This window comes from Acanthaster planci, linkage group LG01 (genome assembly GCF_054643075.1).
Source record: "Acanthaster planci isolate LZ-2023a linkage group LG01, COTS_SCS, whole genome shotgun sequence".
Lineage (NCBI taxonomy): Eukaryota > Metazoa > Echinodermata > Asteroidea > Valvatida > Acanthasteridae > Acanthaster > Acanthaster planci.
The window spans coordinates 9,950,356-9,969,450 of NC_141777.1; the positions used below are offsets into that span (position 1 = coordinate 9,950,356).

The following is a 19,095-nucleotide window of genomic DNA, read 5'->3' on the forward strand; positions in this document are numbered from 1 at the left end:
CCCGACCCGCTCTGTGATGCAACCTCGGCATTTACTTTCTTGATCTTCCATTTCACATTTTAAATGGTGATCAACGAAGTTTTCCAATGTCTACCCAGAAGGAGCCCTGAGTAAAATTTCCGACAGTGGTTTACGCGGGGAGGGGGGGGCTACTACTAAATTTGTTGCTCCACCAAAAACACCAATTTGGTACGATTTCTGCAAGTGCAATAGTTTACATGATGGAACAGCGCCACCTATAGTTCTACATAGGTCATAGACTGGTTCTGATAATTCTCCAACATCCGTCACGCTGTTTTGCCATCAGAGTCTGGCAATCAGACTGACTGATATAACGCTCATGTTTGCAAAAAAAGCCGAAAGAAGTCCACGTATCTTTCGGTATTTGTCGTATTTTACAATCATGCCAGCGTGTGAGCAGAGAGTGGACGACATAGAAGACATTATTGGTTCCAGTGACGTCACGCCAGCCGAAAGATATGGCAACAAATCTGAAGTGGTACCCAAAGTAAGACTAAGAAAAAAGAGCAAAAGAGATGACAGCGGCCGACAGCCCAGCGTTGCTGCAGGAACATGTGGAACGACCGGCGAGTCAATACAAGATGTGCTGGATGAAGACGTCGTGAACTGCCATAAAAGGTGTTTGGTCAATGCAGCATTTGATTCCCTCTTTCTAAATCTCTAAACTCGTATACTTAACTTTTTTAAATTCAACTTGGAAAGTATTCCATATGGGCTACACCATCATGTATACAGTGTCCTAACTAAGTGAAAGTAAAATTTAGTGAGGACAGTGTGTATAAATAAGAACTCACCAAACATAGACTTTTTCCCATTCAATGCAGTCTGCAAAGCTGAAATATTTTTCAGTGCCTTTCCGTCAAATGATGATGAATATCTGTGTCTCTCTTTTTTCTCTCTCTGCCTGTAAAAAACCCTGAAGCATCATTCCTGGCACGCAGAAGATCTATGTGAAGACGTGGGGATGCTCCCATAATAACTCAGATGGCGAGTACATGGCTGGCCAACTGGCTGCGTATGGTTACCAAATAACAGGTAATGAATTGGAAATAAAGATAATGGGGTAACGACATAGCACAGACAAAAACCACTGCATATGGCCAAGTTTCATGCGGTGACCATTAGTCAACCGCTCGTCGATTTTTACCTGATACCCAGGATGTATTTTGTGCGTAGAATACCAAGAATTGTTGTTGCAAAATTACACAACGTAATGGTAATTAATTATTAATTGGGTTACAGTCAAAAGTCCTCACAAGTCCTTTTAAGCTCATCCTAAGTCTGTGAGCCAGTTTGGTATTCCAACTGTGCATGCCCAAAACGAAGTATGTCCAAGGTCATTCGGACGCACATGTGAGGTCTGGTCTGTCAGCACGGCCATACACAGACGCACCCATGTGTTTTGTTCCCGAATGACCTTACTTTTTTTAAAGACTGAACAGCCTCATTGATGACCTCGTGTGGTCATAAGCCAAGCCACAAGTGATTAAACTGAACTGCAACAAAAATATTCCATTGTCATTGTTCGCCCGGCTACCTGCGAAAGCTCTTGTCACAGATTTGACGACAGGCCCACCTTTTCTACTCTTTTTACCTCCCCTCCCTCCAGGCGAGCCGCAGGAGGCAGACCTCTGGCTTTTGAACAGCTGCACTGTCAAGAACCCGGCCGAAGACCACTTCCGCAACGAGGTCCAGCGTGCCCGGCGGCTAGCCAAGCACCTGGTGGTGGCTGGCTGCGTGCCCCAGGGCCAGCCCAAGCTGGACTACATCAACGGGGTCAGCGTGGTTGGTGTGCAGCAGATTGACCGGGTGGTAGAGGTGGTGGAGGAAACCCTGAAAGGTATGCGGCCAAAAGAAGGAACCGTTAAGGTGCTTCCTCACAGGTGTTTTCACGTAGGTGTAACCCAAACCCAAGACAGATCTTGGTTATAGCCGATAAAGCATTTATGTATCAGTGATGTGCAAGTGACCCTGAAACATCATCCTGGGTGACAAAAGTGAGCAGGGTATGTATAGGGTGCGTATTTTTGCAAGTGGCATTGTGAAGGCCTGCTCCTGCCACTGTTTGTTTCATCTGTCGAGGTTAACCGTGTGATTTGTTCCATTTTTGACGTGAAATAATACATGCCTCATTCTTATACTGTGGGTGATTTCGGACAGGAATGCCCACAAAAACCCAGACTCGGCCATTCTCCAGGCTTCCATCATGTCTGTGCAACAACACATTCACATCAACTCTTACCTGGACAGAGTTTGTCAATTTAGTGAGGCTAGATTTTGCAACCTTCCCTGTGGTCACTGAGAAGTGACATGCCAAAGAACTTTCAGACTTGTTCAGACAAATCCAGGGTCTTCGCAAGCACACATGAACTGCCACGTCGATTGGCCAGGTCCTGTGCTGTCAACCTTGATGTTGATGCGTTGAAATAGTCGCAGTCACAGAGATCATTTCCATCATTACGTCCACCAAAGAACTGGAGACAAATTTCTCATTATTTTAACGACAAATTCTGACATGCGTACTGAAGTGATGTTAGGATGTCGTGGAGCAAAGGGCCAGTGATAGTCAGTTTGTCAAGGAAAAATAATCTGATTCACTATTTTGACAGGTCACACAGTCCGCCTGCTGAAGCAGAAAAAAAAAGAAGGCAAAAAGATTGGAGGGGCGCCGTTAGACCTCCCCAAGATCAGGAAAAACCCACTCGTAGAAATACTAGCCATCAACACTGGGTAAGCATCCACCCACTGTTTGAACCAATTTTCATGGCATGTCATGTTATAGTCCTGTTTTTAAGACCCCCTTCCCCCTGAAAGTCTGTGTCAACTTGTTTATAAGTCAAGAAGCTCGGAGGGTCACCTGTAGATGTCTCCAAGATCAGGAAAAACTTATAGGGAGCCACATACGGTTTTTAACGTTTTTCATGGTATTTTAGAATATATATAGTATTTCTATTAACAAATTTTTCCTGCTTGCTGAAGAATTTATGAATTTGCGAAGAATTGATTAACATTTGACATTCATCATTTCAACCAATGGGGACTTCGTCAATGGGCAGCCTTTGACGATGCCCTATAGGTATTGAAAACGTTTGCAACTTTTGAATGACATTAAAAGTACCCACTTTAGTATTACTATGTCCAAAAATTCTGCAACACTTGGCACTTTCTCAACTTAATTTTTTCCCTACTTTAATTGCAAACTTTTTAAAACTGTGATTCCCCTTTCCCCGGCTCCTGAAGGGATAACAGGCCTTCATAGGGGAATACCTTAAAGTCATGTCCCAATTACTTGGCTATGGCTATCAGTAACACATAAGCTTATGGAGGATGACCATAGCCACAAGAGTTCAGCCTCTATAGACACATATATGTGTCATTTTTAGCCATAGCAAACAGTTTGTACGAGGCGTCACCTTCATCATCTCTATTTTGTTTTAGGTGTTTGAACCAGTGTACCTACTGTAAAACCAAGCATGCCCGTGGGGAGTTGGGCAGCTATCAGCCAGAGGAGCTGGTGGAGCGGGCTAGGCAGTCTTTCCAAGGTCAGAACTCAGCCACAGTCAAGTTTACTTTGTGTACAACATTGCTGGATTTAATTCCCATTCCTTTCAGTAGTATGAGACCTCTTTAGTCAAAAAAGAAAGACGGTGTTGGCATCGATTCAAGCTAGATATAGGTCTATTCCTTAAAACTACCCAAACCTGCTGTTGGAGTATGACATAAGACATGTACAGTACAAATCTGACTCGGAGTCGGTATTTGCGATGTCTGACTTGATTTAAAAAGTTGGCTGATACATCATGGCTTTCAAATGAAGTTGAGTTTCCAGTCTCAAAAATACAGTCTAAGAGTGGTTATAAGCATAACGGAGGTCAAGTTTGATCAACCACCGACTGATTTTGCCTGGTATCGAGAATATAATTACAAAGTTTTTGCACTGGTCACCAAGGGAAGTCAAACTGTAGCTCGTAGCTGATTGAACTTGGCTTAATTTTCAAAACAGAATTCTGACATCGATGGTCTCTTTTGAATTGTTATTTTCTCAGAGGGTGTCTGTGAAATATGGCTCACCAGCGAAGACACGGGTGCCTACGGAAGAGACATTGGGGTCACCATCACTGAGTTGCTATGGCAACTGGTAGAGGTCATCCCGGAAGGTTGCCGAATGCGCATTGGAATGACCAACCCGCCGTACATCTTGGAACACCTGGAGGTACGGAAGCCAAAGTTTGTGTGCTTGAGATGGTCCGTGTGATAGAAAGACGTGAACTGCCATTTCCATTGCCCATGTTTCATATCAAATAAGTTCTTTTTTAAACATAACGGCACCGCAAATTCACAATAAAAATTTTATTGGCATGTACCAGAAGAACAGAATTCAAAGAGAACTGCAGTATAGCCGACATGAGCAGTGTGCCCAGTATGCTTTGCTCAGGAAATTGTTTTCTGGATGAATGTTTTGGTTTGTTCAGTGTCGAGTGGTCAATGCCATGTGGAGAGACTTGAGTGATGAATTATACATTTTAGTATTTGAATTGTCATTCACATTGATTGAGAGCCTGTCAGGTGGGGATTTTCTGACAGATGAAAATGATACTGACATTTGAAGCACTTTCCAGTTTCATATGAAATGTTGATGTTTATTTTATGGATTCTAACCCTTATCTGTTACAATCGTCGTTGCTAGGTGAGCATGTGCAATACAGCCAATGAGCCTTCGTTATCAGAGTCAGATGTTCACTTGGCATCTGCTCAGCTACATTCTGCTTCACATCGCGCAGCACGTGATACAAACATCAATTTTACATACGGAAATTTAAGCACTGCGCATGAGAGGCACAATCCATTGATAAAGCTAGGGGGTGTGTTGCGAGGTATAAGTTAATGAACAAGATCATGTGAAAAATGGTGAAGTTTTGACTTATTTTACTTTTTTTACCCAAAGGGATACTAATGAATGGCTAAGGGATGAGGCAGAGTTTGTTATCGTCCCCAGTCCCTTAGCTGGGTTTTTACACTTGTATACTAATTCAAATTCACCCCATCATACTTTTATTCCCATATTAAATGTGTGAGCAGAAACTATCGAGCATGAAAAAAGCGGCGATCAGGCTTGGTCTACAATCAAATCAGCTTGTGAGTCAGTCAGTCAGTTTGTTGACTCAAACAGGTACGGCTTGAGACAAGTACAATGCCTGACACACCATACCTCGTAGTCTGCTGTTCAGCTGATCAGCTAGCTGCTCTTGGTGTCAGCTTCTGCATTTTTTATCGTGACCTGGATCATCGTCTTCGCCAGCCTCTCCCTGGAATGAGAGTTCCAAGGGTCCCCGAATCGATAGCATACTTTGTGACCCAAATGTCATCGCCAGATAATTTATTCGCTGTACTTTAGGAGATGGCCAAGATCTTGAATCACCCCAGAGTCTACTCCTTCCTCCATGTGCCAGTGCAAGCCGGCTCTGACAACGTGCTGTTGGACATGAAGAGGGAGTATAGCGTTGCCGACTTCCAACATGTTGTCGACTTTCTCAAAGAAAGGTACAGTCAGTTTTTGTGCATGTCTTAGAGGCTGACAGGGTACATTGACTTTGGGGTTTTTCTCTGCTTGAGTCCCGGAACCTGTTGAAGTTATCATTTATTTCTGGTCTGCTGTAAATTCCACCTTGATAATTTCAGCGACGCCCAATTTTTGTTCTTGATTTCAAATAAATCCTCCTTCGGTTATCAGGTTGAATAAAACTTAAGATGTGTCAAGATGCACTCACTTGTGCAGTCATTCCACATGGGGCTGAGATCTAGTGATACACTGTGTAATAAACATGTTGGAGGCCCTTTGCTTTGAATGTAAACCTTGAGGTCAGATTTTCCGTCCTGTGTTGAGAGGTTATTGCCTCTGGTTGCTTGGAACAGCTTTGAAAAACCTGAACCCCTCTTCAAGATTAAGATGTGTGTTGGAAGACCTGCCGGTGTGGTACCAACAATTCATAAGGATAACTGAAAAAACATTTGTAAGATAACTGCTGTTCAGACAATTTGAAGTTGGTTGTCTGCCAAACCTGTAAATCTTTTGAATTAATGCATTGTTTTTCTTCAACTTTTATTTGCAGGGTTCCTGGGATAACAGTAGCCACTGATATAATATGCGGCTTTCCAACAGAGACAGAAGAGGTACGAATCTGCTTAAAAGGCTTAATATTGTTCAAAAGTAAAACTTGAATTGAGGAGTGTGGAAAGATCAAATGGAGAAATGAGCCGATAATTTTAAGGGCAGAAATCAAGGTTCCAAGTTCATGTGCAGATTAACCCTAACTCCCCAGAGTGATTTACTAGGAACCATACCCATTCACACAAATCCCAACACCCTATGGTAAACTGTGCACAAAAACTGATGGACTCTGTTTATTTTGGGTATGCCTGAACCTATGTTAAAGCACAAGCAGTTTAGGGGTACAGTACCCAGTGCCACAAATTCACACACTTTACTGGTGTTCAGTTCTGTGTGGTTAGGGAAGGTTAGGGTTAAGGTTGTACTGGGTGTAGACTCCACTAGTCGCAAAATTGTCCTGGTTGAAAGCCAGCCTGAATTGAATATATACCATTTACTATCGTTATATAATATTTCAATGATATTTTATAATAGTTACTGTCATTTTATTAATAGAAACTTTCCCCTCCATAGTCTTTGTTTTGCACTTGCGGTTAAGATTGGTAATTTTTTTGCAAGAAATTCCTGTTGAAATTTCTAGACTTTTCTAGAATTTTCTTTTTGCCGGACCAGAAGTACATGTATATTTTACAAAGCTGATGTCAAGTAAGAAATATAGATTGTAGTGAAATTGAGAAGGATGTTCATTTGAAAATGTTACCATGTAGATATCAACAATGGCCTCAGTTGTTGCCTAAAATGTTAAGATTGTAATGCAAAAATTGCCGTGAAACTGAGCACTTTGAAAATACAAAAAAAAATCATCAGCTTCCTGCATGGCTGAGGATGTTAGGAGGATTCAAGAAGCTTCATAATGATGTCTAAATCTGGCAAAATCTCAAACACACCCATCAGGATTTTGAGGAGACCATGAAGCTGGTAGAGCAGTATAAGTTCCCTTCCCTCTTCATCAACCAGTTCTTTCCCCGACCTGGCACACCAGCAGCCAAGATGCCCCAGGTGCCTGCCCAAGTGGTGAGTCAGTGTTAGTTTGGTTTTGTTTGGCCGTACCACTGAGGACAGGCACAGAGGACAGGAAACACTGGAGTTTTCCTGTCTGTGACAAGCTCAACAAGCTATTGAAAGCAAAGGTGCTAAAGGCTCACACTTTCGGATATTTTGTGGATCCTTAATCATTTCCGGCAACTATTTATTTGGTATTGATGTGCATTATAAGACAACTTAGTGTACATTTAATTTCCTCCTTCCGTCAGAAAAAGGCCAGGACAAAAAAGCTCTCCACCTTGTTTCAGAGCTACCGGCCGTATGACCACAAACTTGGACAGAGACAGCAGGTCCTTGTGACAGAGGTGTCGCATGACAAGCAGTATTACGTCGCACACAATAAATACTATGATCAGGTAAATACAGAGGTTATGCCGGAGAAGGTTTAGAGGGTCTGGACTTGTATCTTAAAAAAATAGAATCGTGTTTACTTTCGAAGGAATGCCCTGAAAGTAGTGCTGTGCCAAGTGTACCAAATATATGAATATTCAGTCATCAACCAAATTCGAATTGCATTTTTGCTGGTTATTTCGTCGAAAACAAGACAGGAACAGAATGAAAAATTGTTCTGGTTTTTTTTTCTGTAAGTGAATAATAATGAAACTGAAAGAAGTAACTTGGCTAGAGTCCAGACTCTTTGGGGGTCTCGACTACAGCAATGGTTAGTACTATTGCTTCTACCGAACATCTCTGCCAAATATCAAATCTTCCTACTTTTTCCCCGTCTGGTTCTGGTTCAGGTGCTGGTTCCAAAGAAGGAAGAGTACATGGGGAAGATGATGGAGGTCAACATCGTTGAGACGGGCAAGCACTTCTTGAAGGGCCGACTGGTTGGTGATGAAGGAGACATCATCGCACCGTCCATAGCAAAACCCCTTGCCCTGGGACAGGTGTCGGGCATCCATTCGGTAGGTGATGAGTCTCACAGGGAAAACCGAAAAAAAAGGGCTTTAGAAAGAAGCAGTGGAGGCAAGAGAAGGGTGCATATCCACTTTTAGGCTGGATGCGACGCTTTCATGTAGAGTTCAGTCTTTGCCTAGGCATTTGGATAATGTGCATGCAGTATAGAGGCTTTGCACGGTAGCCATCTTGCAGGGCAGTTCTTTTGTTCCACAGGGAAACCTCCTTTGTGCATACCCTGTGGAGCAAAAGCACTGGCCCCTAACATTGCTGCCATGCAAACCCTCTTTAGCTGTACGCTCAAATGACTCAAGATTAACTCCTCTGTGAAGTCTTCTTTTCTCTCAAATTTTGCTGTTGGCTGCACGCTCACTGTTGTCATGGTCAGTGACATCCTGTACAATTGTTTTCATGTGAATGATTCCCTCTGTACTGATAAAGTAAAATGGTTACATAATCAGTGGTGTGACAGTGTCTCATGGCCTGGCTCCAAATGGTGAACTAGATGGTTCAAACCATTCATTTTTCAGGCAACCTTAGTCAAACTGTACTTAACTACGGTTGTTGCAGGAACTTGACCAAATATATTGGCCTGTGCTGACAGAAGACGCAGGCCTAGCTCTTTCCAGACACGGTATCAGTCTAATTACTTTAAGGTAATCAGTGCACAGATACCAATGTGGTAGGGTTCTATATGACAGATCTTTTGTAAGCTAGCACCGTAGAGCTGTATTAAATTACTAGCTAACTCATGGGAGCATAATAAAGTCAGATGGAATGAATTCTGAATGATGTACTCTAAATGCAACGTGCTAGTACTGCGTACACGTCTCTATCATGTCTATCACATGATATGATACATTATAAAAGTCCCAGCAAATTCACCTGTTGTGTAGTACATGCACGTTGGCTTTGTTTACACTGAGCAAAATGAGATGCTCATTTAGTGATAAAGCATTTGAGTTTTTGACATGTCCGCTTTGTTGATGAATCATTGTTAGAATACAGACGCAGATATTGAGTTAATTGTATGAAAGCCTTACAAACTTTCTAGTTTTCCATTGGTTTGTGCACAAACATGGATGGGCCCATCAGGCATCATTTTACGAAGCAAGTTGACACTCTAGTAATTTAGCCCCTTCGCTACGGAGGACTGCTACTACCGCACCACTGTGTGAGGATTAGTGCATACCACACATACAGTCTATTCACCATGCAGCTGCTGGTTCAATGGGGCCTGCTGATGGACAAAGCCCTCCATTCAGGGCATACCACAGCCCAGCAGTCGTGGTCAAAATAATTCCGCCGTGAAGGGGTTAATGTAGCTCTGTAGCTAGCACCCATGTCATGCAAAAACAGCCTAATGCATATTATGTGTGGGTTGCACATATGCAGCAGTCAGTCTTATTCCAATTGAAACTCATCAAATCTTGATGAGCTTGTTTGTAGTCGGCCAACTGACCCAGCTTCTTAAAACTCTTTTCTCTTTTCTTCTCCTACACCTCTCCAGATTCTTCAGAGTCCGGAACCACGTGAGTCCTGGTCGTGGGTCAACATCACCATGGCGATAGTTGTTGGTACTTTCCTCGTAAATGTGGCCAGGACATTGCTGCACTACTTTCTGTACACTGGGGGCTGATGGTAATCTGGTCATACGGAGCTATACAGCAAGTCAAGTTTTTATGAATGTACATAGATCAAGCAACTGGGATAAATTTCTTTGCTTTGACTTTATCTGTGCACATCTTGGCAGGGTTTCAGGCGTGTAAATCATTAGTTTGCACCACACTGTCTGGTTCACAATGACGTCACACTTCAATGCTTTAATGCAACTGGAATGTCATACGTGTGGGGACAAAAGGACATGTGCGGCAGTGTACAAAATATTTCTGCCCACATGCTCATGCTCATTGACGGCCGAGCCGTTGCGATATGAGACGTGTGTCTGAGTGATGCAGAGTGAATGCGGCTGGTCAGCCATGCCAGTGTATATCATTGTCACGTCAACAAGATTCAACAGGCATGATCCTTAAACAAAGCACCAACAACCTAAAAATGCACCCTAAAGTATTGGCAAACTTAGGTGACCCTCACATGTCCTGTTTTGTGCAACCCAGACCTTAAGGTCTCAGGGTACCATGTTTTACATTGACTTATAGGTGCCTTCATTATTTCATTACTTTCTCTGATGTGTTGCAAACTACATGTAACACATTACAGGTGCTTTTTCCTCTTGTTTTCCTAAGCTGTGACATCTGTTCATATTAACCACTACCTGCCGGGGACTCCGAAATCGGAGCCGTATGGTTTATATGTGTGGCCGGGGTCTCCGAACTTGGAGAAACGAAACAGGGCCCTGTAACAAAAGACAGTACTCCGAACAAAAGACCAGGCTGCTGGGCATTACCGGCATTTTTCATTCTCAAAAGTGGTGATAATCCAGCGTTGTTTTGAAACCGTATACCAGGGTTTGGGGCATTGAGAGCGAGCGGATTACCACCAGGGACAAAAGCGCTCCACCACCGCAGCGATGAGCCACACAGCACCGCTGCATGCTAATCTGGCCCCTATTGAAAAGAGGTCAGCAGTGCACTGAGCCAGGTTCGTGAACAAAAGACAGTCTGTCTGGGCACAATCTGGGCTCTGTTTACAAGGCCGCAGGCCTGGCTGAAATACTCGGGCGTCAATGAAGGTCACCTGTCAACTTAGAGTAGTGCCTAAAGATTACTTGGTATGGTTATAAACGACCGTTAAATGGAATGATGAATTTTTGAAAGATTTTGAAAACGGAAAAATGATAGTCATGCCGGCCCAGCATCATCAACGTTGAAAATGCCCCGGCACGAAGTGGTTAAAGTCGTCTGACTGTCAACTACTGAAGACAACCAGCCTCCTCTCTATAAACCCTTTGTCCATTGAATCTTAACGGATCCCTTGACATGCTCGTAGACTTCCTTCACCAACCCAATGGTTGGGCATCCTTTCAGCTCTGTAAGATGTATTGCCACGAGTTGTCCTCTTCTGGGGTCACCTTCAGCGCCATCCTTTTAGGGCGTTTCAGGGAGGGGAAGAAGACTGTACCTGGCCAGTTGTCATCTGGTTGAACAAGATGTTATTTTTGACTTGGATGACCCTTTGACAGCTTTGTTTGGCAACTGATTGCTTATGCAGCTTCTGTCAGGCAGCTGGTTACGTTAGCACCTTTTTGGATGTCTTCCTCGCTGGCCCAACGTGTGCTTTGACCCTTGTTTGTACCTTCATTGACATCTTTCCCCAAAGTTCTGCCTTCCAATGATATCAACTGCAGTAAAGACTTTTGATGGAGATGCTGTTGTGTTGTAGTATGCAGATTGTGCATATCTCACATGGTAGGGAACCATCGATCGGTCAGTGCCACCAAGTGTCTTCCCTGACCTAGTAGCAATTCTTTTTCTCGTGGTAGAAGGTGAAACTCTATGGCGAAACACCTGTCATGCAAACCACCAGCTAGATAACTCCTGAGCCACTTCGGGCCCAGGAGTTCTTGGGTGCATTCCTTCAAACTGCATCAGTGTACAGCCTCAGAGGCGGGGACACCTCTTCAGTCACTACAACCTCAGCTGGGCCAATGGTTTCTACTCTCTCATGCCTCAACATACTGAAGACCCATGCAGCAATTGTTGAAATTTGTTGGACCGCACTGCTCACCATGTCTTTAGTGGTTGTCCATGCGCAGTAGCCCAGTGCTCCCACAGCATTGCTCTGGGCAATCCTGCCTTCCTCTACTTGTTTTTCTTGCCCCTTTCCAGGCAAAATGGGGCTCTCCTCCAAACCAAAGTTCACTTGGTGAACACGTCTTTAGTGGTGATCCATGTGCTGTAGCCTAGTGCTCCCCCAGCCTCCTATCGGAAAATCCTGCCTCTTGGTTGTTTCTGTTGCCCTGTGCAGGTAAAACTTGCCACTCACTGAATCACAGTTCCAAGTCACCTAGAACACCACTGACTCTGTAGGAGATAGTAACTTGGGTCAGGAAACAACCAAAAGTACGGTGGAAAAGAGCCTACCTGTACACGTAGTCCTCTTTTGTCTGCTACTGGACTGCTGACAGGCAGTCATCACGGGCAGGCCAGGAAATAGTTTGAGAAAGAAACTGCAAGAAGAGTGTGAATAATACAAGAAATGAAGGCATCTATTAGTCAGTGTGAGACACAGTCACCTGACACCTCAAGGAGGTGTGGGTGATGTATGAAGTGAGAGAATTATTACATCCATATCCCTGCGGGAAAACGCTGAAGGGATGTCACAATTTTCCCTTTTCTCAATCTGGCATGCAAACGAGATGGCAGCCAGTCGGGCTCCGTGAGCGACTCTGACATTTCGGTACTTTGTTGCTCAAAATTTTACACCCCAAAATCATTTGAAATGAATTATGCATTGAATGTGATATTAAGGAGCCCAATTACTATTGTGAAAACATTATTTACGCATGAAAAGGCTTGTATTGTTTATCAACGCTTGGCTTACACTTGTTGTGTGATTGTCAAGCCTCCATCTAGGTGAAGTTACATTTGCATTCTGGTCATTCTATAATTAGGGGTTCAATTTTTTTTCGTGTCCCTGTCACATCTGACATGATTTTGTAAGTTCAGAACACATTGTGTAATTTCTAAGAATACCTGCCAAACAAACAGAAATAGTTTGAAATCAATTTTAGTTATATTTCCATGTCAAATTGCACAGGTCAGGTGTAACAGGGACACAAAAAAAAGTCACACTTTTGGAACCTGAATTTATAGCATGACCCATGTACATGTATGACAGGTTTTACGCTCAGATGTTTGTAGAGAGATAATTATCACTTTCGTAAGACATGTCACAGCTGTCAAGACTTCTGCTGTCAGTGATGATCGTATGCCCTGGTATAAATACACTGGACAGCAAAAGAAACTTGCCACTTCTGTCAAAGGCCACACATAAAAATTCACCTCATAGAAATAAACAATTTTTGTACACAGGTATGCTGCAATACCCCTCACTAATCACTTGACCAAATGCAAGTGATTGTCTTTATAATAAAGAAGAAATTGACATGCACAGCAACTTGGTTACTGAATCAAAAGTCACAGAATGTAACAGAATGAGCCTTAGGTTTTACGCAGAAATCAATGTCACAGGACGAAATAAAGAAGTCACAATTATTACTTTTCAATAATGTGCATAGTCAGTAAGGATGGCATCCCTATACGGAAACCACTCATGCACATCATTTTGACAAAAAAGGTATTCATTTTGTCATTGGTTGTTTAAAATGTTGTCTATTCATGCATCATTTTTGCTTTGTGGAGAGCACTTTTGGAGAGCACTTTTGTGCTCTCCACCAAGCAAAAATGACTTTTGTGTGTAACACAAAAGTGCTCTCCACCAAGCAAAAATGACGCATGAATATGTGTGAAGACATTTCTCTGTCTTCACACGCACAATGTTTTTAGTCCCCACTGCAGAATGCACAAAGGTGAAATGGCGTGTGCTGTCCCCACGGGAATAAGAGTCTGGGTGGTCATACATTGTCACAGTGTTCTATATTCAGAGGGGAAAAATGACAATTATTGCAATATCATTTTGTAATCAATATATTGGGAAATAATTGTGGAAATAAATTGGATGTTTAATTTCAAACTAGTTGTCCGTGTCAATCAGCAATGTGCTTAGCTTTGCCGGCCAAGTTTACTGGTTTTTGAAGTAATGCGCATGCGAGCACAATTGAAATTGTGGTTGAGAGGACAGCCACTCGTTGAAAATTAGAGAAGACAAATACCACACATTCTATCTCAATGCTTTACTCACTTTGCGAGTTAACTTTGACCCAAATCTGGTACACCGAGTTCTTTAAATTCACGTGAATATACACGTAACAACTGGAATTTTCCTTACTAAACCGCTGTTGCCATACCTCGTGATTTGGGGCAAGCTTTTGCTTCATTTGTTCATTGCAAAAGGTGAACAACCCGGGCCAGGCCACCAGAATTTCAGTTCGTGTTTGAATGAAACGCGAACGTGACCCAAATTGATTTAGTGGGTGATAGGTCGGTGCCTGGCTTAAGCGGAAATGATTCATCGAGGGCTTTGATCTCAAAAGTGGCTTCCCGAAAACTGCTCAAACGTGTTAATAAATTAAACACCTAATTTTCCCATTTTGTTGTGGTACATTGTCCATAAAATTCGTTAACATGCAGCAGTTCTTTTCGAAATTGCCCCAAAATCTTCAGAACGGAGAATTATAAAACCAAAACATGAGCAAAACTTTTAAATATTACTTCACCTCCACGGCGAGGCCGGATGTTTTTAGTGTCTGATGACTGATGTTCGAGAACGTGTTTCCTCTCATCTCACGGGACAATAACACGAACGGATGGATCTATAGAACTTCGTGAAAACCGCAAATATTCTGAACAACTGGACCTTGACTGGGTTGAATCCCACACTCGGGAAAGCATTACAATCATTTTCTTTTGTCGGGTTGACTAAATACACCCGTCATGCTCGGGTTTGCCGGAGTTCGATGTCATCAGTTTGGAAACTATGAAACTACGGCTAAAGTCCTCTTCGTTGCATGCCAACTCGTCCACCGTCAGCGGGTCATGTACAGGCATTAATTTTTTCTCCAGTTTCAGAAAGGAAGTCACAATGATTATTTACTTCCTTTTACTTCTCTGCGATGACCTCCGAAATGTTGTTGCTACACGAAGGTCTGCTGTCTGTTTTGACGGCAGCCTTGTGGTTGGTTTTGCCCCAACTGAAAATACATGTATGTGTTTGCCCTTTCTCCACCCGAAAGAAATCAAATCCTCTCCTCAGTGAATGAGTTGCTGTATATTGTATCGTTATTGAGATAGGTTTTCCCAGCCAATTCAGCAAACAAATAGTTTAATTTAAATTAGTTCTAAATTGAATGCAACTTGCACATTATCATTGGACACCAAAGGGTGTTGTTCGATTTCCGTTTTTTGAATACCCAGTCTTTCGACTCATAGGTTTTAAGTCCAACATACAGCTGAATACTAAGTGCTACAATAAGAAATGCAAAAGTCTGCTTAAAAGGAGAATTTTAGGCCTGAATCCTTTGTTTTTATTGTTTTCATTCCTGATAACGCAAGGTTTCTCGCTATAACAAGGTAATTTGCAATCTGTCATTAAAAAAGCAGTGTATTATATTAAAGTCATATTATATTACACGTCCGAAACGCGCACTATGTGAAAGAAAGCTAAGTTGAATGCGATGGTTGTTCATGAGAAACCTGGGCCAAGTAAGTTACGGGCCAATCCACAAATTAAACGCAATGTTACCAAAGTTACTGAAGATGGCTTGGAAAATGCGCTCTTTAATTAATAGCCTGCAGAGACCATAGTGGCGCGTGTATTCGCTTGACACGTCAGTTCGAATGACCGTTGCCGAAACGGCTATCAACATCTTTTTAAGGTTTCCGGCGAATTTGAGAAAACAAAATAATTATGCCAGTTACAGATATTTACAACATTTTTGAATGCTGATATTTGGGAGCCTTCAAGTATAAAGGAATTGAAGCGAGTGTCGTGTTATAAGACTGAAGGATTTTGTGAATCAAATTAGTCCAGAAAACGTACATTAAAACCCCCAAATGAGCTTGGCTTGGAAACGACTCTGATTTCTGGAACAAAGTTTTGAGGAGATAAGAATTTAAATCCTGCCGAAAAAAAGACAACGATTTGTTTAAATGGTGGCACCGTTTTCGGTTTAAGAAAACAGAAAATCAACGGCCGCGAACGCATCACCTGGCGCCCAGAGTGATCCATAAACGCATTCATGTAAAAATAGACACATTGTGGTGCGTTTCAGATCGTTTGCAGCCCTCAATGTCCACTAAAATACATGGTCATCAAAACACTGTAAAGCGTACAGTTGCGATCTTCATCTTTATCTTTATTCCTAATGAAACATCTTTTGGGGTCATTGTAGTCGAGCCCATAGGACGCGAGTCTCAGGCCTGATGAGATTAATCCATCAAAATCTGAGCCAATTCCTTCAACAAATAATTACGTGCATGTAACTAATCAAAATTAATGTCGTCACATTCGCATGAATCACATTTGGAGTCCAGAAAATGGCCCCATAATCATATTTCCGTCTCATTTCCAACAGGCCAAAAATATCATAACGTCACGCTTTGTTTGCATGGGGCATCGATGGATCGTATCGCACATCACTTCCATACGAAAGCGCGCGTGTAAACAAAACGTGAGTTTCTGGTTATCTCATCAAAGTGTTTTTAAACATGCATAGAGTTGCACAAAGTACACGCACAAAGTTTTGCCGGCCATTCCAATGATTCCCGGTATTCGATAACACATACGATCGACAGCGCCTCTGAAAGTTATTTCCAGTTGCCAAGAAAAAGCTGCATCCGATTAGATGAAATACTCATCCATCGATTTGTGAAAGGCTTCACTAACGTCTGTTAAAGTCTGGTTATATTCGCAAAGAAAAGGAATGTTTTATCAGTCTTTGGGCATGGATTTGAGCGTTGGGTGAACAATTGGGGGTTAAATTCGCCGGAAGGCCGAAATCACCGCGTGCTGACGGCTAGGTACACGACAAAATAATTTTCTAACCTGGAAAGTGCATGAACAGAAACACATAGGGAAAGAAGACAAAGTAAAAACAAGCAGTGAGGTATAACACAGGAAATCATTCAATTGGGGAAAGACAAGTCAAGAAATCATTAACTTAAATATTTCAATAAGTAATGTACAACAACGACTACCCCCCTTTAACATTTTGTCCAACCCCCCCCACAAAAAATCACACTATGGACATGCCTAAATCAAAATTAATACCGTTGGGATAAACAAAGTAAACAAGATTTTTTAGCTCATAGAACAACTTCGAAAGAAAAAAAAGGAAAAACCGTAAATAAGGCCATTAATTAGTCTTCGCCTGGCATTTTAGCCAGCATCACAATTTGGAATTGAGTTTTATAGGAGTTTGAAGTTATAGGCGGATACGTGCGTACCACTATATTCACACGCAAATCCCGCGAGATCGGTTTCACTCTATTCAAAAGACGTGCACTGAGTATGCCCGATACTGTCCAACGGATATGAGTGCTTCTTTCTTTCGTGACCAGCAAACAAATTCGAAAGTATAAAAAGGAAATGGATGACACGCAGCAGCAAAAGGCACGCAACTTTATAGCCAAATTGTCGGAAGCCTAGCTACTGAACAAAACTTGAATTATAACTGCAGGGAAAACGATGTTATGATAATTGGCCAGACCGGAAGACCAGCAAAACTATATAAAACCGACGAAAAAATAAGTCTCTTAAAATCAGCTAAGAATAATGCCTTTCAATAGGAAATGCAGTGATTCACAAAGTTATGATTCATTTATTTTCTCCACATTACCATAAACTCTCTTCCCAAGAATTGGGGAGGGGGGGGGCGAGGGATGTTTGTTCGTTCTTGGAATTTTTTGAATCGTAATGAATTTAGGGTATGGGCATTTATATCTCCCACTTTTTGACCGGGGGAAGGCTGTTTTGAATTGGCCCACTTTTTAGTTTTGAGAAAAAAAAAATAAAGATGGATATTGAGGTATTTTCAGACTTCCCACCCACCAAAATTCAACAGAACTGAAGACGGGAGAAAAATAGGCCGTTATGAAGTAATGTTTAGAAATACGCATTAAGGCGCCTTTCCATATGTACATTTTTGGGTTAGTTGCGTATACGATGCGTTCATGCGTTTCCCTTTTACGGACACAAAAATCGACTCCATAATAACATAACACACGTTTGCGTTGCGTTCAGCCCTCAAAATCGCTCTGAAGCGATTTTGACGGATACGCAACGCTTGGTGCAATGTAATGTTGACGCGCACATGGAAAGGCGCCTTTAACCAGTACTCCGTAGTGTCATGATGTAAGCCCCAGGCTTTTCGAATTTCCGTGGCCGGGGAATTTTTCGACATAAATTTACGTCACTCCATTCACCTCGAGATGGCCATGCACGACTCATTGGGGGTAATAAACAGCTATATGCCCGTGGTTCGAGCATTTGTGGTTGTAAAAGATTTGAACCACAAATTCTCAAAAAAAAAAAACTGCTCACTGCAGCAAATGCAACAGGTTTCTGTACTAATGACGTCACACTCGGAGTTGAGCTCCATTGGAAAGCTCTTGCGTAAACCAAATGTGGCATCATCCGGTACAGATGACTGACGTAGCCCCTGAGGCATCACAAGTGGTGTCCGACTGATCACAATGATCAATTCAAGTTTTGAAACCAGAAGCATGTTCATAATTTTATCGACTGCACTCAGGTCAGGAAAGTCCTCCAATTCATGTTATTTGGTGAAAATTTAAATTCATTGACAATGTTTCTTTCAATAAATTAGGAAGCATCTGCTGGTTACCACTTACTTATTTCTACCATGGAGGTAGGAAAAAGTGTTTTTACATTGATAAATTTGTAATTTTTTTCTAGAATTTCAGGACACTTTTAGAAGATTTCGGAAAACGCCAGTTGTGAAAGTAGGCCTACTTTAGCCCAAGACAGGCCTCGCTTCTCCTGCAGCTTGGCGTGCGTCGACGAAACCTGGAAGTGGTTTGGCCATAATAGGCAGGACCCAAAACAAAAACTTGTACCGTGATTGATTAAATGCTGGCCTACTGCACGCACGTCATGCAACAGGACCGCACCTCACCGAACGCCAGGCGATCACTCACGTCATCAGCGCTGGTGCGCAAGCGCGCTCGAGCTCCAGAAACGCCGGGGATTTCCCCTCGCTCAACAGCGATTGTCTTTCCATGACGATTGCGATTTGCAGCGTCGAAATCGCGGGTTCCCCAACAAACCCAGTCTAAGGGCACAAAATCTGCAACGAAGCCTGTGGACCGGGAACCAGTCTATTTTACAGGATACGTCATCATACCTCCGCTAAAAAGTCA

The 19,095-nt window shown here is 42.5% G+C and overlaps 1 protein-coding gene across 1 annotated transcript; it reads left to right on the forward strand.

Annotated features, from left to right (window-relative positions):
- The first annotated feature begins 164 nt into the window (after positions 1-164).
- On the forward strand, positions 165-13,789 carry LOC147800318 (threonylcarbamoyladenosine tRNA methylthiotransferase-like). Its single transcript, XM_087135125.1, has 12 exons — positions 165-639; positions 944-1,056; positions 1,631-1,861; positions 2,631-2,751; positions 3,460-3,563; positions 4,068-4,234; positions 5,417-5,562; positions 6,132-6,192; positions 7,085-7,204; positions 7,444-7,590; positions 7,975-8,142; positions 9,645-13,789. The coding sequence occupies exons 1-12, from the start codon at positions 341-343 to the stop codon at positions 9,771-9,773; spliced, it is 1,806 nt and encodes a 601-aa protein (XP_086991251.1). The 5' UTR covers positions 165-340; the 3' UTR covers positions 9,774-13,789.
- Positions 13,790-19,095: the final 5,306 nt, after the last annotated feature.